Source organism: Aethalodelphis obliquidens, unplaced genomic scaffold, assembly GCF_003676395.1.
Source record: "Aethalodelphis obliquidens isolate GAN/ISIS:26980383/991018 unplaced genomic scaffold, ASM367639v1 scaffold62, whole genome shotgun sequence".
NCBI classification, from domain to species: domain Eukaryota; kingdom Metazoa; phylum Chordata; class Mammalia; order Artiodactyla; family Delphinidae; genus Aethalodelphis; species Aethalodelphis obliquidens.
This window is the reverse complement of record NW_020838006.1, coordinates 5,482,278-5,501,182: the sequence shown is the minus strand read 5'-3', so window position 1 is coordinate 5,501,182 and position 18,905 is coordinate 5,482,278. Positions and strand designations below refer to the sequence as shown.

Below are 18,905 nucleotides of genomic sequence, written 5' to 3'. Positions count from 1 at the left end.
TCTGGGAAACATCACTCACTCTGTGGTCTGGTGTGGATGGCATCGCCGACCGCTGCATAGTAACAGCCAGCCCACCCTAACCACGCTGGTTCTAACAACTTACGGTGCTTGATTAAGACCCTCTGGGTTTATGTGATAAACATATCATTCCTTCCTTGTTACCACTTTCTTAACTTTAAAATGGTCTAAAATGCCAAAGAATATTCTCTCTTAACTAAACAAATATTTATTTTGTTGAAATAAAACATAACTGCTGTATTTTTCATGTGATCCTGCCATGAATTAATTTTCTTCTTTATTAACTGAGTAGAATGAGCTCACGGCAACAGTGTCAAACAACACCTGATGACTAATGAAATGCCACCCTGAAGCCCCTAAAATGTGATCACCACCACAAAGACCCTAAGCCTTCACCCCATTCCTGACTCAAGAACAAAAGTCTAACATACAAGGTGGAAAAGGTGAGCAATCCATGGCATTTATAGAGTAACTCTATGATGGACTCCAACATGTAAACAAAACACACATTCATACTCATCCCCTAAATGTTAAAATGAGATTTAGCACAGCCAGGGAACAGAGTAAGCTGCTCAATCTCTTACTATATATCAGCATTTTCCAAGGAATATTAAAAGCGTTCCATGGTCAGTAAATCTGAAATGCCACAACTATTCATCTGGGAGCATCACCATGCATATTAGCCTATTAGGGCTCTGAGAGGTTACGTGGTAAAGAAACTGGTTTTGTTAACCCAGTTTTTCCCATACTTACTTGATCACAAAACCTGCTTTTTTGTTTTGTTTTGTGAAATATCAGTGATATGAAGAGTTTGGGAAATGCCACTCAAAGATTACCATGTGTACGTGTATTAATTGTTTGTTAACAATTAAAATATAACATCCAAAATTAAATAAGATTTGCTTGATGCTTGCAGAGTACTAAAGGAAACTGCAGTGCCTCAGGTTCAACAAATGTTGGCTGATAGCTTTACTTCCCAAAACGACAAGCAAAATACCATTAACTGTATATTCAGTAATGCTAAAAAATAAAGCACAAAAAGCCTGTTCTATGGTAGTGTCACTTAGCACATAATTCTCATAAAGTGAATAAAAACATCAATATTTGGGCTGATAGCATTTTAAGTGCTCAGTAAGAACATATAGTGTAATTATTGATCAGAAAAACATCTAAATGTCTATGACTTCAGGAGCTCACAACCTTAATAATCTCTCCTCGTGTTACTGACTACATTGAGATAACCTACTAATACCCAAACAGTGGCACCTACTGAGGATTATTACAATACTTACCACATTACAAAAAGAATCCAGACCAATGCTACGTACATACTTAGTACATTCTGGATTAGACCAAGTAAAATTTAACAACAAGCTGAACAGCATTCTATAAAACAAAAACAAAAAGTCAGTTAGGCTAATTCTGTCTGTTTTTCTAAGCTATGGACTCATAGTGAGAAAGAAGATTGTCTTGGAACTTGATGACTGAATCATATCTGAAATCTTTAAAGTTTATCTATACTTACCTCAAAAGAAGTTCTTTGGGTAACTTTTTGTTAATAAGGCCTTCATCATTATTTGAGAAAACCTACAGAAAAAAAAAAGGGGATATTATTAAAATGTTCCTCAATCAAAAAAAAAAAAGGGGCTTCCCTGGTGGCGCAGTGCTTAAGAATCCACCTGCCAATACAGGGGACAATGAGTTCGATCCCTGGTCTTGAGAGATCCCACATGCTGTGGAGCAACTAAGCCCGTTAGCCACATCTACTGAACCTGTGCTCTAGAGCCCAAGAGCCGCAACTACTGGCCCCACTCGCCACAATTACTGAAGCCCGCGCACCCTAGAGCCCGCACACCGCAACTACTGAGCCCATGCATTACAACTACTGAAGCCTGTGTGCTCTAGGGCCCGCATGCAGAAACTACTGAGCCCGTGTGCCACAACTACCAAAGCTCGCGCACCTAGAGCCTGTGCCTCACAACAAGAGAAGCCACTGCAATGAGAAGATTGCACACCACAACTAGTGAAAGCCTGCGTGCAGCAACAAAGACCCAACACAGCCAAAAAAAAAACTGAAACAAAAAACAACTTAGGAATACATTTAACTAAAGAAGTGCCTGACATTATATATTGAAAACTTACACTAAACACTGTTGTGAGAAATTAAAGAAGGCTTGAATAAACTGAAACACATCCCATGTTCATGAATTGGAAGATTTAATAGCGTTAAGTTAGAAATGTTCCTCAGCTTTGTACTTATTCTGCTTGGGGTTTGCCAGCTATGTCCAGTCTGCTATTAGGCCCATCAAATGAATATTTAATGTCTGAGTCATACTTTCACTTCTAGCATTCCCAGTTCAGTCTTTTTATAGTCTTCCATCTTCCTGCTAAAATTTTCTAACTGTTCATCCATTCCAACTGTTCAACATCTGGACCATCACTGACTGTTTCTCTTAGCTCTTCTCCTGACCATGGGTCACATTTCTTTGTTTCTCTCCATGTCTCATAATTTGTTATTTCACACCAAATACTGTGCATAAAAAAATAATTAATTTACAAGGATCAATGAAACTAAGAGATGTTTCTCTGAAAAGAAAAAATTGACAGAGAAAGGGAGAGACTGGCCAAGATAGCAGAGTAGAAAGACACTGAGCTCACCTCCTCTCACGAGCATACCAAAATCACAACTATTTGCAGAACAACCATCAATGAAAAAGACCAGAATCTACCAGAAAAAGATCTTCTACAATTAAAGGAGGAACCACAACAAGATGGGTAGGAGAGGCAGACTCTCAATATAATCATGTCCCATACCACGGGGTGGGCAACCCACAAACTGGAGAATCATTATATTGCAGAGGTTCTCCCACAGGAGTGAGAGTTCTAAGCCCCACATTGGGCTCTGCAGCCCAGGAGTCAAGCACCAAGAAGACAAGCCCCCAGAGCATTTGGCTTTGAAGGTCAGCAGGGCTTAACTTTGGGAGGCTCAAAGGACTGGGGGAAACAGAGACCTGGCTCTTAAAAGGTGCACACAAAATCTGACATGTTCTAGAACCCAGGGCAAAAGCAGTAATTTGATAGGAGCCTGGGCTAGACCTACCTACTGGTCTAGGAGAGTATCCTTGGAGGAAGGTGGGGGGGAGCTGTGGCTCACCCTAGGGACACAGACACTGGCAGCAGCCAATCTTGGGAGCTCCTTCTACTGCGTGGACAATGGTGCTGCCAGGCACCACTGTGGAACCCTCCCTCTAGCTCATTAGCACCAAGACCTGGCCCATCCAACGGCCTGTAGGCACCAGTGCTGGGATGCCTCAGGCAAAGCAACTAATTGGATGGGGACACAACCCCACCTATCAGCAGACAGGCTGCCTAAAACTTCCTGAGCCTACACCTGCCTCTGAACATGGCCCGGCCCACCAGAGGGCTAGGACCCAGCTCCACCCACCAATGTGCAGGCACCAGCCCTGCCCTCCCAGAAGGCTGCTCTAGCCATTGGACGAGTCTCACCCACCAGGGGGCAGGCACCATACGTAAGAAAGGCACAATCCCACAGCCTGCAGACCCAGCCTGCCCACAGCAGGCCAGACCCTACCCTGGGACCAGCTGGGCCCCAATCCTTCCCACTAGCAGGCCAAAACAAGCTTCCCAACACCCTGGACCCCATACTCAACTGTGTCAGGAAACGCCCCCACCCCCCACCCCCACACACCAGTTATCTGACACCAGCTCTGTGATCCCTGGGCACTACAGCCAGACTCCAGGACCCAACTGTGACTGCTAGTAGTCCGGCATTAATCCCAAGACCTGGCTTCACCCATCAGTAGGTGGGCAACAGCCCCAAAGTTTTCTGGACCCTGATTCCACCCACCAGTGAGCCAGGACTAGCCCCAGGGCCCCCTGGGGTACAGCAGTCAGCTGCCTCGTGACTAGGCTCCACCAACCAGTAGCCAACAGCCTCCCAAAACACGGCCAAAGCATGGCCTGGCAACCAACCGGAGTAGGGGCCAACCAACCAAGGCTACCAGACTGTCCACATAGTCAGCCTGCCACAACAGAAGGAAACATGCAGCCCTCATAGGGGGCACTGCTAGAACATACAGTTTGGCCATGATAGGGGACTGCACTGCTAGGGTGCATAGCACATCTCCTACAGAAGAATACTTCTCCAAGGTCAGGAAACATAATTAACCCACCAGATACATAAAAATACAAACAGCGGGGCTTCCCTGATGGCACAGTGGTTGAGAGTCCGCCTGCCGATGCAGGGGACATGGGTTCGTGCCCCGGTCCGGGAAGATCCCACATGCCACAAAGCAGCTGGGCCCGTGAACCATGGCCGCTGAGCCTGCGTGTCCAGAGCCTGTGCTCCTCAACGGGAGAGGCCACAACAGTGAGAGGTCTGTGTACGGCAAAAAAAAAAAAAAAAACCCCAGCAACTTAGGCAAAATGAGGTGACAGAAGAACATGTTCTAAATGAAGGAACAAGATAAAACTCTAGAATAAGAACTTAGTGAAGTGGAGACACGCAATCTACCCAAGAAAGAGTCCAGGGTAATGATCATAAAGATGATCAAAGAACTCAGGACAAGAATGGATGCACAGAGTAAGAAGTTAAAAGTTTTTAACAAAGAGAAAACATAAAAAACAAGAGAAAGATGAAGAACACAATAACTGAAATAAAAAATATACTAGAAGGAATCTACAGTAGACTAAATGATACAGAAAAATGGATCAGCAAGCTGAGAGATGGAGTAGTAGAAATCACTGCCACTAAACAGAAAAAAGGAAAAAGAACAAACAGAAATGAGGACAGTTTAAGAGCCCTTTGGGACAATATCAAGTGCACAAATATTCACATTATAGGGGTCCCAGAAGGAGAAGAGAGATAAATAGGAGCTGAGAACATATTTGAAGAATTAACAGGTGAAAACTTCCCTAACCTGGAAAAGGAAACGGTCATCCAAGTCCAGGAAGGGCAGAGAGTTCCATACAAGATTAACCCAAAGAGTAACACACCAAGACACACTGTAATTAAAATGACAAAAAAATTAAAGAGAGAATCTTAAAAGCAGCAAGGGAAAAGCAACAAATAACATCCAAGGGAACTCCCATAAGCCTATCAGCTGATTTTTCAGCAGAAACCCTGCAGGCCAGAAGGGAGTGGCATGATATATTTTAAATGATGAAAGGGAAGAACTTGGAACCTACAACCAAGAAATACTCTACCCAGCAAGCCTCTCGTTCAGATTTGATAGAAAGATCAAAAACTTTACAAACAAGCAAAAGCTAAAAGAGTTCAGCATCATCAAATCAGCTTTACAATAAATATTAAAGGAACTTCTCCTGGTGAAAAAAGAAAAGGCCACAATGAGAAACATGAAAATTATGAAATGAAAAAGCTCATCAGTAAAGGCCAACACACAGTAAAGGTAGGGAATCATCCACGCATAAAGTGAGTAGGAAGGTTAAAAGACGAAGGTAGTAAAATAACTATCAAAATCACTTAAGCAGTTAAGGGATACATGAAACAATTAGACAAAAGATATAATATAAAAACAGTAATCGTGAGGGGAGAAGAGTATAAAGACAGGGTTATTAAAACGCATTTGAAAGTAAGAGATCAGCAACTTAATCACATATATATAGATTGCTATATAAAAATCTCATGGTAACCACAAAACAAAAATCAAAAATAGATACACACACAAAAAAAGGAATTCAAATATAACACTAAAAATAGTCAAATCACAAGAGAAGAACAAAAGAAGAAGAAAAAGACAAAACAAACCCCAAACAACCAACAAAACGGCAACAAGAACATACATATCAATAATTACCTTAACTGTAAACAGACTATATGTTCCAATCAAAAGACACAGCGTGGCTCAATGGATACAAAAACAAGACCCATATATATGCTGCCTACAAGAGACTCACTTCAGACCTAAAGACACAAAAGACTGAAAGTGAGGGGATGGAAAAGGTATTCCATGCAAATGGAAATCAAAAAAAAGCCAGAATAGCAATACTTTTATCAGATAAAACATACTTTAAAATAAAGACGGTTACAAAGATCAAGGGATCAATCCAAGAAGAAGACAGAACAATTGTAAATATATATGCACCCAACACAGGAGCACCTCAATATATAAGGCAAATATTAACGGACATAAAAGGAGAAATCAACAGTAACATAATAGTAGAGGAATTTAACACCTCACTTACATCAATGAACAGATCATCTAGATAGAAAATCAATAAGGAAACACTGGCCTGAAGTGACACATTAGACGAGATGGACTTAACTGATACATAAAAAGCATTCCATCCAGAAGCAGCAGAATACACATTCTTTTCAAGTGCACATGGAACATTCTCCAGGATAGATCACATGTTAGGCTTCAAAACAAGCCTCAGTAAATTTAAGAAAACTGAAATAATATCAAGTATCTTTTCCAACCACAACGCTATGAGACTAGAAATCAACTACAAGGAAAAAAATGCAAAAAACACAAACACATGGAGGCTAAACAATATGCTACTAAACCACCAATGGATCATTAGAGAAATCAAAGAGGAAATCAAAAATACCTAGAGACAAATGAAAATGAAAACACGATGATCCAAAACCAATGGGATGCAGCAAAAACAGTTCTAAGAGGAGTTTACAGCAATACAAGTTTACCTCAGGAAACAAGAAAAATCTCAAACAACCTAAACTTACATCTAAAGGAACTAGAGAAAGAACAAACAAAACCCAAAGTTAGTAGAAGGAAAGAAATCATAAAGATCAGAGCAGAAATAAATGAAATAGAGACTAAAAAAATAGAAAAGATCAATGAAACTAAAAGTTGGTTCTTTGCAAAGATAAACAAAATCGATAAACCTTTAGCCAAATTTATCAAGAAAACCCAATGAAATCAGAGATGAAAAAGAAGTTACAAGTGACACCACAGAAATACAAAGGATCATAGACAACAGTGATCAAACAACCATATGCCAATAAAATGGACAGCTTAGAAGAAATGGACAAATTCTTAGAAATGTACAATCTCCCAAGATTGAACCAGGAAGAAATAGAAAATATGAACAGACCAATTACCAGTAATGGAATTGAATCAGTAATTTAAAAACTCCCAACAAAGAAAAGACCAGGACCAGATGGCTTCACAGGTGAATTCTACTAAACATTTACATAAGAGTTAACACCTATCCTTCTCAAACTATTCTCCCTCCCCAAAAAAAGAAACTGCAGAGGAAGGAACACTTCCAAATTCATTCTGTGAGGCCAGCATCACCCTGATACCAAAACCAAGGATATCACAAAAAAAGAAAATCACAGGCCAATATCACTGATGAACAAGATGCAAAAATCCTCAACACAATATTAGCAAACTGATCCCCACAATACATTAAAAGAATCATATGCCATAATCAAGTGGGATTTATCCCAGGGATGCAAGAATTTTTCAATATCTTCAAAATCAATGTGATACACCACGTTAACAGACTGAAGAATAAAAACCATATGATTATTTCAACAGATGCAGAAAAAGCTTTTGACAATATTCGACACTGATTTATGATAAAAACTCTCTAGAAAGTGGGCCTAGAGGAAACATACATCAACATACTAAAGGCCATATATGACAAACCCACAGCTAACATCATACTCAATGGTGAGAAGCTGAAAGCATTTAGGTGGGTTAATTACATGCCCACTCTCACCACTTTTATTCAACAGAGTACTGGAAGTCCTAGCCACAGCAATCAGACAAGAAAAAGAAATAAATCCAAATTTGGAAAGGAAGAAGTAAAACTGTCACTGTTTGCATGATACTAAGTGTAGAAAATCCTAAAGATGCCACCAGAAACTACTACAGCTTATTAATGAATCTGGTAAAGTTGCAGGATACAAAACTGATATACAGAAATCTGTTGCATTTCTATGCATTGACAACAAACTGTAAGATACGGAAACAGGGACTTCCCTGGTGGCGCAGTGGATAGGAATCCACCCGTCAGTGCACGGGACATGGGTTCAATCCCTGGTCCAGGAAGATCCCACATGCCGCAGAGCAACTAAGCCCATGCACCACAACTACTGAGCCTGCATGCTGCAACTACTGAAATCCGCATACCTAGAGCCTGTGCTCCGCAACAAGAGAAGTCACTGCAACAAGAAACCCACGCACTGCAACAAGGAGTAGCCCCCACTCGCCACAACTAGAGAAAGTGCACGTGCAGCAATGAAGACCCAACACAGCCAAAAATAAATAAAATTAAATCTTATAAGAAAAAAAAAAGATAAGGAAACAATCTCATTTACCATCTCATTAAAAAGAATAAAATAATTACAAATAAACCTACCTAAGGAGGTAAGAGACCTGTATTCAGAAAACTGTAAGACATTAAGACTATAAAACTATAAGGTGAAGAAACTGAAGATGACACAAACAGATGAAAAGATATACCTTGTATTCTTGTATTGGAAAAATTAATATTGTTAAAGTGACCATACTACCCAAGGCAATCTATAGATTCAATGCAATCCCTATCAAAATATACCCAGGGCACTTTTCATAGAACTAGAACAAATAATCTCAAAATTTGTATGGAAACACAAAAGACCTCGAATAAATAAAACCATCTTGGGAAAGAAGAACAGAGCTGGAGGAATCATGCTCCCTGACTTCAGAGTATACTACAAAGCTAGAGTAATCAAAAAGTATGGTACTAGTAGAAAAACAGATACACAGATCAATGGAACAGAATAGACAGCCCAGAAGTAAACCCACACACTTATAGTTAATTAACTTATGACAAAGGAAGAAAGAATATACAATGGAGAAAAGACAGTCTCTTCAATAAATGGTGCTGGGAAAACTGGACAGCCACATGCAAGAGAATGAAACTGGATCCGTCTTATACCATACACAAAAATTAACTTAGAATGGTTGACAGGCTTTCAATGTAAGATCTGAAAACATAACACTCCTAGAAAATAACAGGCTGTAAGCTCCTTGACATAAGTTATGGAGATGATTTTTTGGACTTGACACCAAAAGAAAAGGCAACAAAAGCAAAAATAAACAAGTTGGACTACATCAAACTAAAAAGCTTCTGCTCAGCAAAGCAAACCATCAACAAAATGAAAATATAACCTACTGAATGATTTTACAAATCATATATTTGATAAGAAGTTAATATCCAACAAGAAATCCAATTAAAAGATGGAGAAAGGATCTAAGTAGATATCTTTCCAAAGACATACAGATGGCCAACAAGTACATGAATAGGTGCTCAACATCACTAATCATCAGGGAAATACAAATCAAAACCACAATGAGATACCACCTCACACCTGTCAGAATGGCTATTACCAAAAAGACAACAAATAACAAGTATTAGTGAGAATGTGGAAAAAAGGGAACCCTTATGCACTGTTGGTAGGAATGTAAATTGATGCAGCCACTGTGGAAAACAGTATGGAGGTTCCTCAACAAATTAAAAAACAGAACTACCATACGATCCAGGAATTCCACTTCAGGGTATTTTTCTGAAGAAAACAAAAACATTGTTTCAAAAGATATAGGCACTCCTATGTTCACTGAAGCATTATGTACAATAGCCAAGATATAGAAACAACTGAAATGTCTATCGATAAATGAATGGATAAAGAAAATATGGTAGATATATACAATGGAATATTATTCAACCATAAAAAAGAAGGAAAATTTTCACACTTGCAACAACATGGATGGACTTTGAGGGCATTATGCTAAGTGAAATAAGTCACACAATGAAAGACAAACACTTTGAAAGACAAATGATCTTATATGTGTAATCATAAAAAAAAATGAGCTCATATATATACAGATTTATGGTTCCAGAGGTGGGGAATGGGAGGGTGGGCAAAATGGATGAAGGGGGTCAAAAGGTACAAACTTCCAGTTATAACATGAATAAGTCATAGGGATGTAATATACAGCATGGTAACTATAGTGATTAATACTGTATGGCATATTTGAAAGTGCTAGAAGAGTAAATCTTAAAAATTCTCCTCACAAGAAAAAAAATTCTCTAACTATGTATGGTGACAGATGTTAACTAGACTTATTGTGGTGATCACTGTACAATATATACAAATATCAAATCATTCTGTTGTACAGCTTAAACTAGTATGTTATATGTCAATTACACCTGAATTTTTTTAAAGCAATTTACCTCCATAAAGGGCAGTTCCTCCTTCAATTAGGTTGCTGGGGGGTGGGGGCGCGGGGGTGGGTATTGAATCCTTTTAATCTCTAGTTGACCTGGGTTTCAGATTTGTTGTAGCATTAGTCAGATTCAGTTCAAGAATGGTTTAAAATTTTTTTAGGGTGACATCAGAAGCTCACCTTCAAGAGAAGTTGGGATCTGAGCACTAGATCTCTTTGAGCTGTACAACCAGGCTGCTAGTGAGCACTCTCTGTTTTACATTCTGGCTACCAGCTGGGGAGTACTTTGCTCTGCAGAGGCACCCTCTACTGTCCATTCCTTAAGGAGCTCTCTCTCTGCCCTGTTACTCTAACTCCACCGTCTGAAAGCCTTTTGCCTTGTCCTGATTGAAAACCTGGATAGCCATAGAGGGACATTTCTTAGCTCTCCCCTGGGCCCCATCCATTGTGGCCCTGCCTTACATTTGGCGAAAGCCCCTAGCGCCTCAGAGAGGTTTCTGCTACTCTCCTGCCCTGCCCCAAGCCTTCAGAAGGCTCCGCCCACCACAAGGATGTTCTCAGCTCTCTTCCCTTGGCCCCAGCCTCCAGCACAGGTCTACATCCATGTACTCAGTGAAGGCCCATGGGAAAGAGAGGTAGGTGCAGCCTAGCTCTGCAGCTGGGGCTCCTCAGGGTTCCAAATGTCACTCCAGCCCCCATGCAGTAAAAGTTTGGCTGATTTCTCCAAGCTGTCTATAGCAGAGTCTTCTTCCTCCTGCTGTCCCCACCACGGATGAAAGTTACCTATGTGTCTCCTTTTTTCTGGGAAGGGCACATTACATCCTGGATTTTAATTCATTTAGATTTCTTTGTGTCCTCAGCTCTCTAGAGGGTTTTTAAAGAACTGTGATCTTCTAGCTTCTCTATCTTTTCCCACTGTTAGGGTAGAAACAACAATGTCTAATTTTTGCAACTTTCCAAGTCCTAACAGAAAGTGGAAGTCTTTATTATCCATTCTGATAGAAGAAAAACAGACTTGGAGCAGATAAATGACTTGCCCAAGGTTTAGCGTTAAAAACAAACAAGCAACAACCAAAAAAAAAAAAAAAACCCAGAAAAACTACAGTATAAACTTGTATCTCCTGACTCCAAGTCTAGGGTTCTTTGTACTGCACAACAGGTAGTAAGGGCTATTTGACTCTGGGGAAGGCATTTAACCTCTCAGTATTTCTAATTTGTAAAATGAAAGGACTGTACTAGAGAAACTCAAAAGTCTCTTCCAAATCTAATTATTTCAAGATTCAATTAAGTTTGTGTTTTTAAAATATCCCACTGTTTCTGAAAACATAATTGTGTGGCTTTAGATGCCTTTCAATTTTAGATGTCTAATAAGGGTCACAAATTTATCAAGTCCAAAACCAACTCCTTTCTTCATTCCTACTCTAAATTTACTCCTCCCATAGTCTTCATCTCAGCAAATGACAACCTGTTCCTATTGCTCAGGCTCAAATCACTGAACCATCCTTGACTTCCTTTTCTTTTCTATTCCACAGCCAATCCTATGGATGACTGCACCATAATAATGTCCTCTCTGGTCTCCTCTGTTCTTGTCCTTTCTCCCCTCCCTCCTACCCCACATGTATTTTCCACATAGCAGACAGAATGGTCCTTTTATAAAATATAAGTCATATTCTGTCATTCTTCTTAAACTTTACCAATCATTTCCCCTTCCCTCAAAGGAAAAGGCAAACTCCTTTAAATGGCTTATAAGTCCTAGGTGATCTGGTTTCACTGACTACCTTGGTCTGCCCTCTTGCCACGTCTTACTCCACTCCAGCCTCACTGTTTTCCTTGCTGTTTCTCCAACACACCAGGCAGTACCCCAGGACCCTTACACTTGTGTCCTTTCCTGAAATGGTCTTTCTCTAGGCATTCCCATGACATATCCTCTGCTCAGATGTCACCTTATCAGAGAGGCCTTCCCTTCCACCTACATAAAAAGCAAGTCCTCCCACTTCTCATCCACTCACCCATCCTGCAAAACTTCCTTTCTCTTACTCAGCTTTCTTTTTCTCCAAAGCACTCTTCACCACCTTATCTGTATGTTTATTATCTGTCTTCCCACTGCTAGAACATAAACTCCATGAGGGCAGAGGCTTCCCTGTTTCATTCACTACTGGATACCCACTACCTAAAACAGTGACTGGCATAGAGTGGGACAAACATTTGCTGGCTAGAAAACCATGAGACAGAAAATTTAATAGACACAATTACACGGGCAGCACTGAGAACTGGAAAAGCTGGGTTTGAACCATGAGTGTGACCCCACAAAAGCTTTCCCAATGACTGCCCTGTTCTGCTTCCCCAGACCCCTCTGCTCCAACCACCCCAGTGCTGGAAGTGGCAGTGGCTGAGGTAGACACTACACAGGGTAGAGGTGAGACACAAAATGAGGCAGGGAAGGCAGAAGTAAAAGTGTAGCCCAACCTATGGCTGCCCATATCTGAGCTTTGGTGGGCTGTACTGTTATAAAAAAAAAAAAAAAAACCCCAAGTAAATTCTTCAGGATGTCATTACACAACATCATAATAGAGAGTCTGTCATAAAAGAAAAAGAGCTTGCTGGCTCAGCTGACAAGACACCAAGACTCTTATTCTTGGGGTAGTATGTTCATGCCAGGCACTGGGTACAATCTTTAGTTTGGGAAGAAGCCATGGTGCAATGGTTAAGACATCAGACTTTGGAGACAGACTAGTTGAGTTCAAATCCTGGCTCTGCCACTCACCAACTATGTGACCTTGGGCAAACTGCCTAATCAACTAGGCCTGTTAAGTGGGTACAATGATGTTAATCTCATAGCGATGTTAGAAGGGTTAAATGAGATAAACGTGAAGTGATCAGCCTAAAACTGGGCACAGTGGAACGGTTCCATGAAAGTGAGTTATTGTTATAATTACTAAAAATTATGTGTCCCCACCCCAGTGCAGCCAAAAGCGAGACCAAATTTTGACAAGAGTAGAAAAATTAATACATAGAGAAACGTCTTGTACTATCTATTAACACAGATCTCATTATATAATCCCTCTTAACTATACCATGTGATGGCAAAGAGACCAAAACTGCCTGTAAAATAAAATATATTTTATTGTGCTTCTCAACTCCTCTGAGAAGTCCTAACCACAGGCAAATACAGAAAGGAAAGGCCAAAATAGGGAGAAAATCCAAATAAAATGAATTAAAATGGGAAAACTGTATGATACGTTATTTTATTATTTCCAAAAAATAAATCTGCCTTATAAGCTAAAGTGGTAAGCAATAACAAAAACCTGATAACAAGAGGTATCCCAACATATATTTTAATCCATACGAATTAAAGTTTAAATAGTTATTTGATGTCTTTTTATAAAGTTTTAGCATATACAACTAAAATAAATGTGAAATTTTTTAGTAGGAAAAATCTCAGAAAATAAAATTTTACTTTTAAAAATAGTTTCATCACCCAATTCTAAATGGCTTTACATTAAAAGCTGGTCTTATAAATCATACCAATGCTTTCTTAGGTCAGTCTCCCGAGGCAATAGAAATAAAAACAAAAATAAACAAATGGGACCTAATAAACTTACAAGCTTTTACACAGCAAAGGAAACCATAAGAAAAAAAAAAAGAAAGAAAAGAAAAGACAACCTACGGAATGGGAGAAAATATTCTCAAATGATGAGACCAACAAGGGCTTAATCTCCAAAATATACAAACGGCTCATACAACTCAACAACAAAAAAACAAACAACGCAATCGAAAAATGGGCAGAAGGGGACTTCCCTGGCAGTCCAGTGGTTGAGACTTCACCTTCTAATGCAGGGAGTACGGGTTTGATCCCTGGTCAGGGAGCTACAATTCCCACATGCCTCGTGGGCAAAAAAACAAAACATAAAACAGAAGCAATATTGTAGCAAATTCAATAAAGACTTTAAAAAATGGTCCACATCAAAAAAATCTTTTTTAAAAAAAGACAAATGGGCAGAAAACCTTAATACAGGGGTCCCCAACCCCCGGGCCGCGGACAACTACAGGTCCGTGGCCTGTTAGGAACGGGGCCACACAGCAGGTGGTGAGCAGCGGGCAAGTGAGCGAAGCTTCATATGCCGCTAACCATCACTCGCATTACCGCCTGAACCATCATATCCCACTGCACCCCCCACCCCAGTGGAAAAACTGTCTTCCATGAAACCGGTCCCTGGTGCCAAAAAGGTTGGGGACCACTGCCTTAATAGACATTCCTCCAAAGAAGACATACAGATAGGCACATGGAAGGATGCTCAACATCACTAATCATTAGAGAAATGCAAATCAAAACTACAGTGAGGTACCACCTGACACCGCTCAGAATGGCCATCATTAAAAAGTCTACAAATAACACGTGCTAGAGAGGGTGTGGAGAAAAGGGAACCCTCCTACACTGTCGGTGGGAATGTAAGTTGGTGCAGACATTGTGGAAAATAGTATGGAGGTTCCTCAGAAAACTAAAAATCGAATTACCATATGATCCAGCAATCCCACTCCTGGGCATATACCCAGAGAAAACTATAATTCAAAAAGATACATGCACCCCTATGTTCATAGCAGCACTACTCACAATAGCCAAGACATGGAAACAACCTAAATGTCCACTGACGGATGAATGGATAAAGAAGATGTGGTACATATACACAATGGAATACTACTTACTCAGCATAAACAACAATGAAATAGGGCTTCCCTGGTGGTGCAGTGGTTGAGAGTCCACCTGCCGATGCAGGGGACACGGGTTCATGCCCCGGTCTGGGAAGATCCCACATGTCGCGGAGCGGCTGGGCCCATGAGCCATGGCCGCTGAGCCTGCGCATCCGGAGCCTGTGCTCCGCAACGGGAGAGGCCGCGACAGTGAGAGGCCCGCGTACCGCAAAAAAAAAAAAAAAAAGAATGAAATAATGCCATTTGCAGCAACATGGATACAACCAAAGATTATCATGCTAAATGAAGTCAGAAAGAGAAAGACAAATACCATATGATATCATTTATATGTGGAATCTACAACATGACACAAGTGAACCTATCTATAAAACAGAAACAGACTCACAGACATAGAGAACAGACTTGTGGCTGCCAGCGGGGAGGGGGTTAGGGGAGGGATGGAGTGGGAGTTTGGGGTTAGCAGATGCAAACTATTATATATAGAATGGATAAACAACAAGGTCCTACTGTATAGCACAGGGAACTATATCCAATCTCCTGGGATAAATCATAATAGAAAAGAATATTTAAAAAAAAGAATGTTTGTATGTGTATAACTGAGTCACTCTGCTGTACAGCAGAGACTGGCACCACATTGCAAATCAACTACATGTCAATAAAATTTAAAAAAAAAAAAAAGCTGGTCTTTGTGATTCACAAAAGCAGGTGCCAATTCCTGAGCACAAACTGAAATGACAGGAGAAACTTTAAATGCTATTACAGCCATGAGTATGAACCCTAATCCAATAATCTGTCTTCACTGATGCCTCTTCATCTCATCTGTGTGAAAGAGGAGAGGAGAGAAGATTAGGAGTGCCTACTCTGTTCTACAGCGTCCAGTCCAGTGCCAAGAACAACAAAATACAAGTAAGTGTTTGTATACATAAGTGCTCAAAACATTAAAATCCAAGTAAGAGAGAAAACTAATTTCATAACATATAAATAGCATATACATTGAGGAACATATAACGATACACTATACATTATAATCCAAAACCATAAGCAGGTTCTTTTTTTTTAATTAATTAATTTACTTATTTATGGCTGCATTGAGTCTTTGTTGCTGCACACAGGCTTTCTCTAGTTGTGTCGAGCGGTGGCTACTCTTCGTTGTGGAGCACGGGCTCTAGGAACACGGGCTTCAGTAGTTGTGGTAACGCAGGCTCAGTAGCTGTGGCACACGGGCTTAGTTGCTTGTGGGATCTTTCCGGACCAGGGCTCGAACCCGTGTCCCCTTCACTAGCAGGTAGATTCTTAACCACTGCGCCACCAGGGAAGTCCCATAAGCAGGTTCTGAGACAAGACGCCTGGTTTCGAAATCTGGCTGGGTGACTGGGGCAAGTTACTTTACCTCTCTGTGCCTCAATTTCCTCACCTCTCAAATGGGGAAAGGTATTCTCCTCATAAGGTGGTTGTGATGGTTAATTAAGACACGTAAGGTGCTTATAAAAATGTCTCACATAAAATGCACACAATAAATGTCAGCTCTCATTATTATTTAAAGGCAATAGAAACAAGTGGCTTAATTGAAGAAACTTTCATTGAGAAATAGCTAAGCAGAGTTCCAAAATTCATGTGCAAAGTCATAAATATCAAATGCTAAAGCTGTATGTTTAGATTCAAGCATTTAATGAAGGGTTATGTTATGATCTCGAATACAGTTTGGGGGACTACAGAAGCAGCCTCCTCATCCCCACTGCTATACCAGCCATTCCCCTTTTCCCCTGGAGCCCAGACATCATCTTACACCCAATTAAATCCCTTCCATGAATTAAATTCTTAATGCTTAAAGATATACAAAAAGCAAAGCATTTCTAAGTTTAGCAAAGCAACCACTAGTACATAAGTACAATAAAATGCTTTTATTTTAGAGTAAATAAAACTCTAAAATTTACAATAGTGAATCAAGGTGGACTGTGGGTCAGGATGCAAGGGGTAGACAAAGGAGAAGAAAAGGAAAATGGACAACAGGAGGAATATGAGACTTCAGAGAGAAAGCTGTGAATATGTAACTCCTGAATATTCTTTTTCTCCTTCCTATAATCATAAGGGCTTTTCACACAGATAACATGTAAAAGCAAGGCACTGCAACATTTAAAACAGATTTTTGTAAAATTCATTTCCTGAAACTCTTGCTGGCTCCATTAATTTTCACTTAAAGCAATTCAGAATTTGAAAGAAACATACACAAAATAAAGAAGGCACTGCTATTAATTTGTGGGTGATTTTTTTTCCTGCTATCAACAGGCCACACACCTGGCGGTTGTTTTTCCAGAGTCAATGAGACACAGATCATCCACATTCCCTTACTACCTTAATTATTAAGAAAACACAGAGCTAGCCAGGATTCCAATGGGCAGTTTCTCTCTCCAGAAGGCTGACTGCCACTTGGGGAGCACCCTGCATCCTCAGCTTATTAGCTCTTCCACTAACCCCTGCAGATAAGGAGCAAATCTACACGGAATTACGAACAGTTACAGAAACTGTTTCTCGAACTAGGCATTTTCTTATTCCCCACCCCCACTCCCTCTCAAATATTCTATACCAAAGGTGTGTCCCCAAGCAGAGAATCCAGCCCCTCTCTTCTTTCACACCCTTTGGAGGCTTCTGGAGAATTCACACATCTGGTTGGCAATTCCCTGAATCCTGCCTATTCAAGCCAATATCTGAGCTGAGTCTTCAGGTTAGGTTTTTAAAAAACGTGCTTAATGGGGACCAGGTGGGAATGTCCATTCACTCTCAAGTTTATTGAATAAAGGTAATGATTTAAGACGTTTACCACGCACTAATTATGAATTGAATCCCTGAGTAAGGGTGCTGCATGCACGAAAAAACTCCAGCTTAATGTCCCCATTTTTAAAAAGGAGGGAGGAATCTCCCAAATTACACATTTAAATTTCCACATGCTAAAAACCCTATCAGAATGAATTTCAAAGAAATACCTATTTGTATATTACTAACATAATTGCATAGAAACAAGACAGGAAGCACGTAGACTACAATATAGCGTTGGTATGAATATATATGGCATATGATACTCATACATATCCTTTTTTATTTTTTTCTAACCACACCCTCTCTGAGTGGCTTCCTAGGCTCGCCGGGGCCAAACAGCGTCACGCTGTCCGGCGACCGGCCGGTTGGGGGTCCCAGCCAGGCACTCAAAGGTGAGAACGCGGCCCTGGGCAGCGGGCGGGCGCTCCGGCTCTCCAAGGGGTCCCCCTCCCGCGGGTCCGCCCAGTCCTGCCCTGCCCGGGAGCCCCGCAGGCCGCAGCCCGGCCTCTCTGCGACCCCGGCGCCGCCCGCCCCAGCCCAGAAGGCGGCCGCCCTGCGACGCAGCCCGGGCGGGGAAGGGCCAGGCGGCCGGGCTGCGAGGGCCCCAAACTCACCATGGCCGAAGAGCCACAGGCGCGCCCACAGCCCAGAGTCACACGGCGCCGGCAACGCCCGTTGTCCTGGTGACGCCAACTGGGCGCCCCGCCCCGTCCCCTAGGTGGGCTCAGAGGCGGCCATTGGCTGCCGGACAGCACATGACGCGCAGGGGCGGTGCCCTTTGGACCGCCCCCCGCCCCCCACGATTCGGCTCTTGGGCGGGGCCTCTTTGGCTTTCCGCCTTTGCATCTGTCCCTCATCACCCTGATCACCTTGACATCCTTCACCTGACAGATGACCCGGACCTGATGGGAAAGGCCTTTATGGACTTACCTTATTTAAGAAACCTTATTTAAGTTACCTTGATTACACAGGTAACACATGATTATTTGAGACATTTTATTTATCTATTTAAATTTATTTATTTATTTATTTTTGGCTGCGTTGGGTCTTCGTGCTGCACGCGGGTTTTCTCTAGTTGCGGTGAGCCGGGGCTACTCTTTGTTGTGGTGCACAGGCTTCTCACTGCGGTGGCTTCTCTCGTTA

The 18,905-nt window shown here is 41.2% G+C and overlaps 1 protein-coding gene across 3 annotated transcripts in view; it reads right to left on the bottom strand.

Annotated features, from left to right (window-relative positions):
* FBXL2 (F-box and leucine rich repeat protein 2) overlaps positions 1-18,476 on the bottom strand; it is a 79,590-nt gene extending 61,114 nt beyond the window's left edge. Inside the window, exons 1-3 of one of the 3 annotated variants that reach the window (XR_003429029.1) lie at positions 18,377-18,476; positions 1,544-1,605; positions 1,311-1,404 (exon numbers count right to left, since the gene is read on the bottom strand). Coding sequence is in view for 2 of the 3 variants with exons in the window: in XM_027088306.1 (XP_026944107.1) it covers positions 1,544-1,605; positions 18,377-18,379 (65 nt within the window). In the remaining variant the exon portion in view is untranslated. The remainder of the gene's footprint in view (positions 1-1,310; positions 1,405-1,543; positions 1,606-18,376) is intronic. The other 2 variants (XM_027088306.1, XM_027088307.1) reach the window with 2 other exon arrangements.
* Between the last annotated feature and the right edge of the window lie 429 nt (positions 18,477-18,905).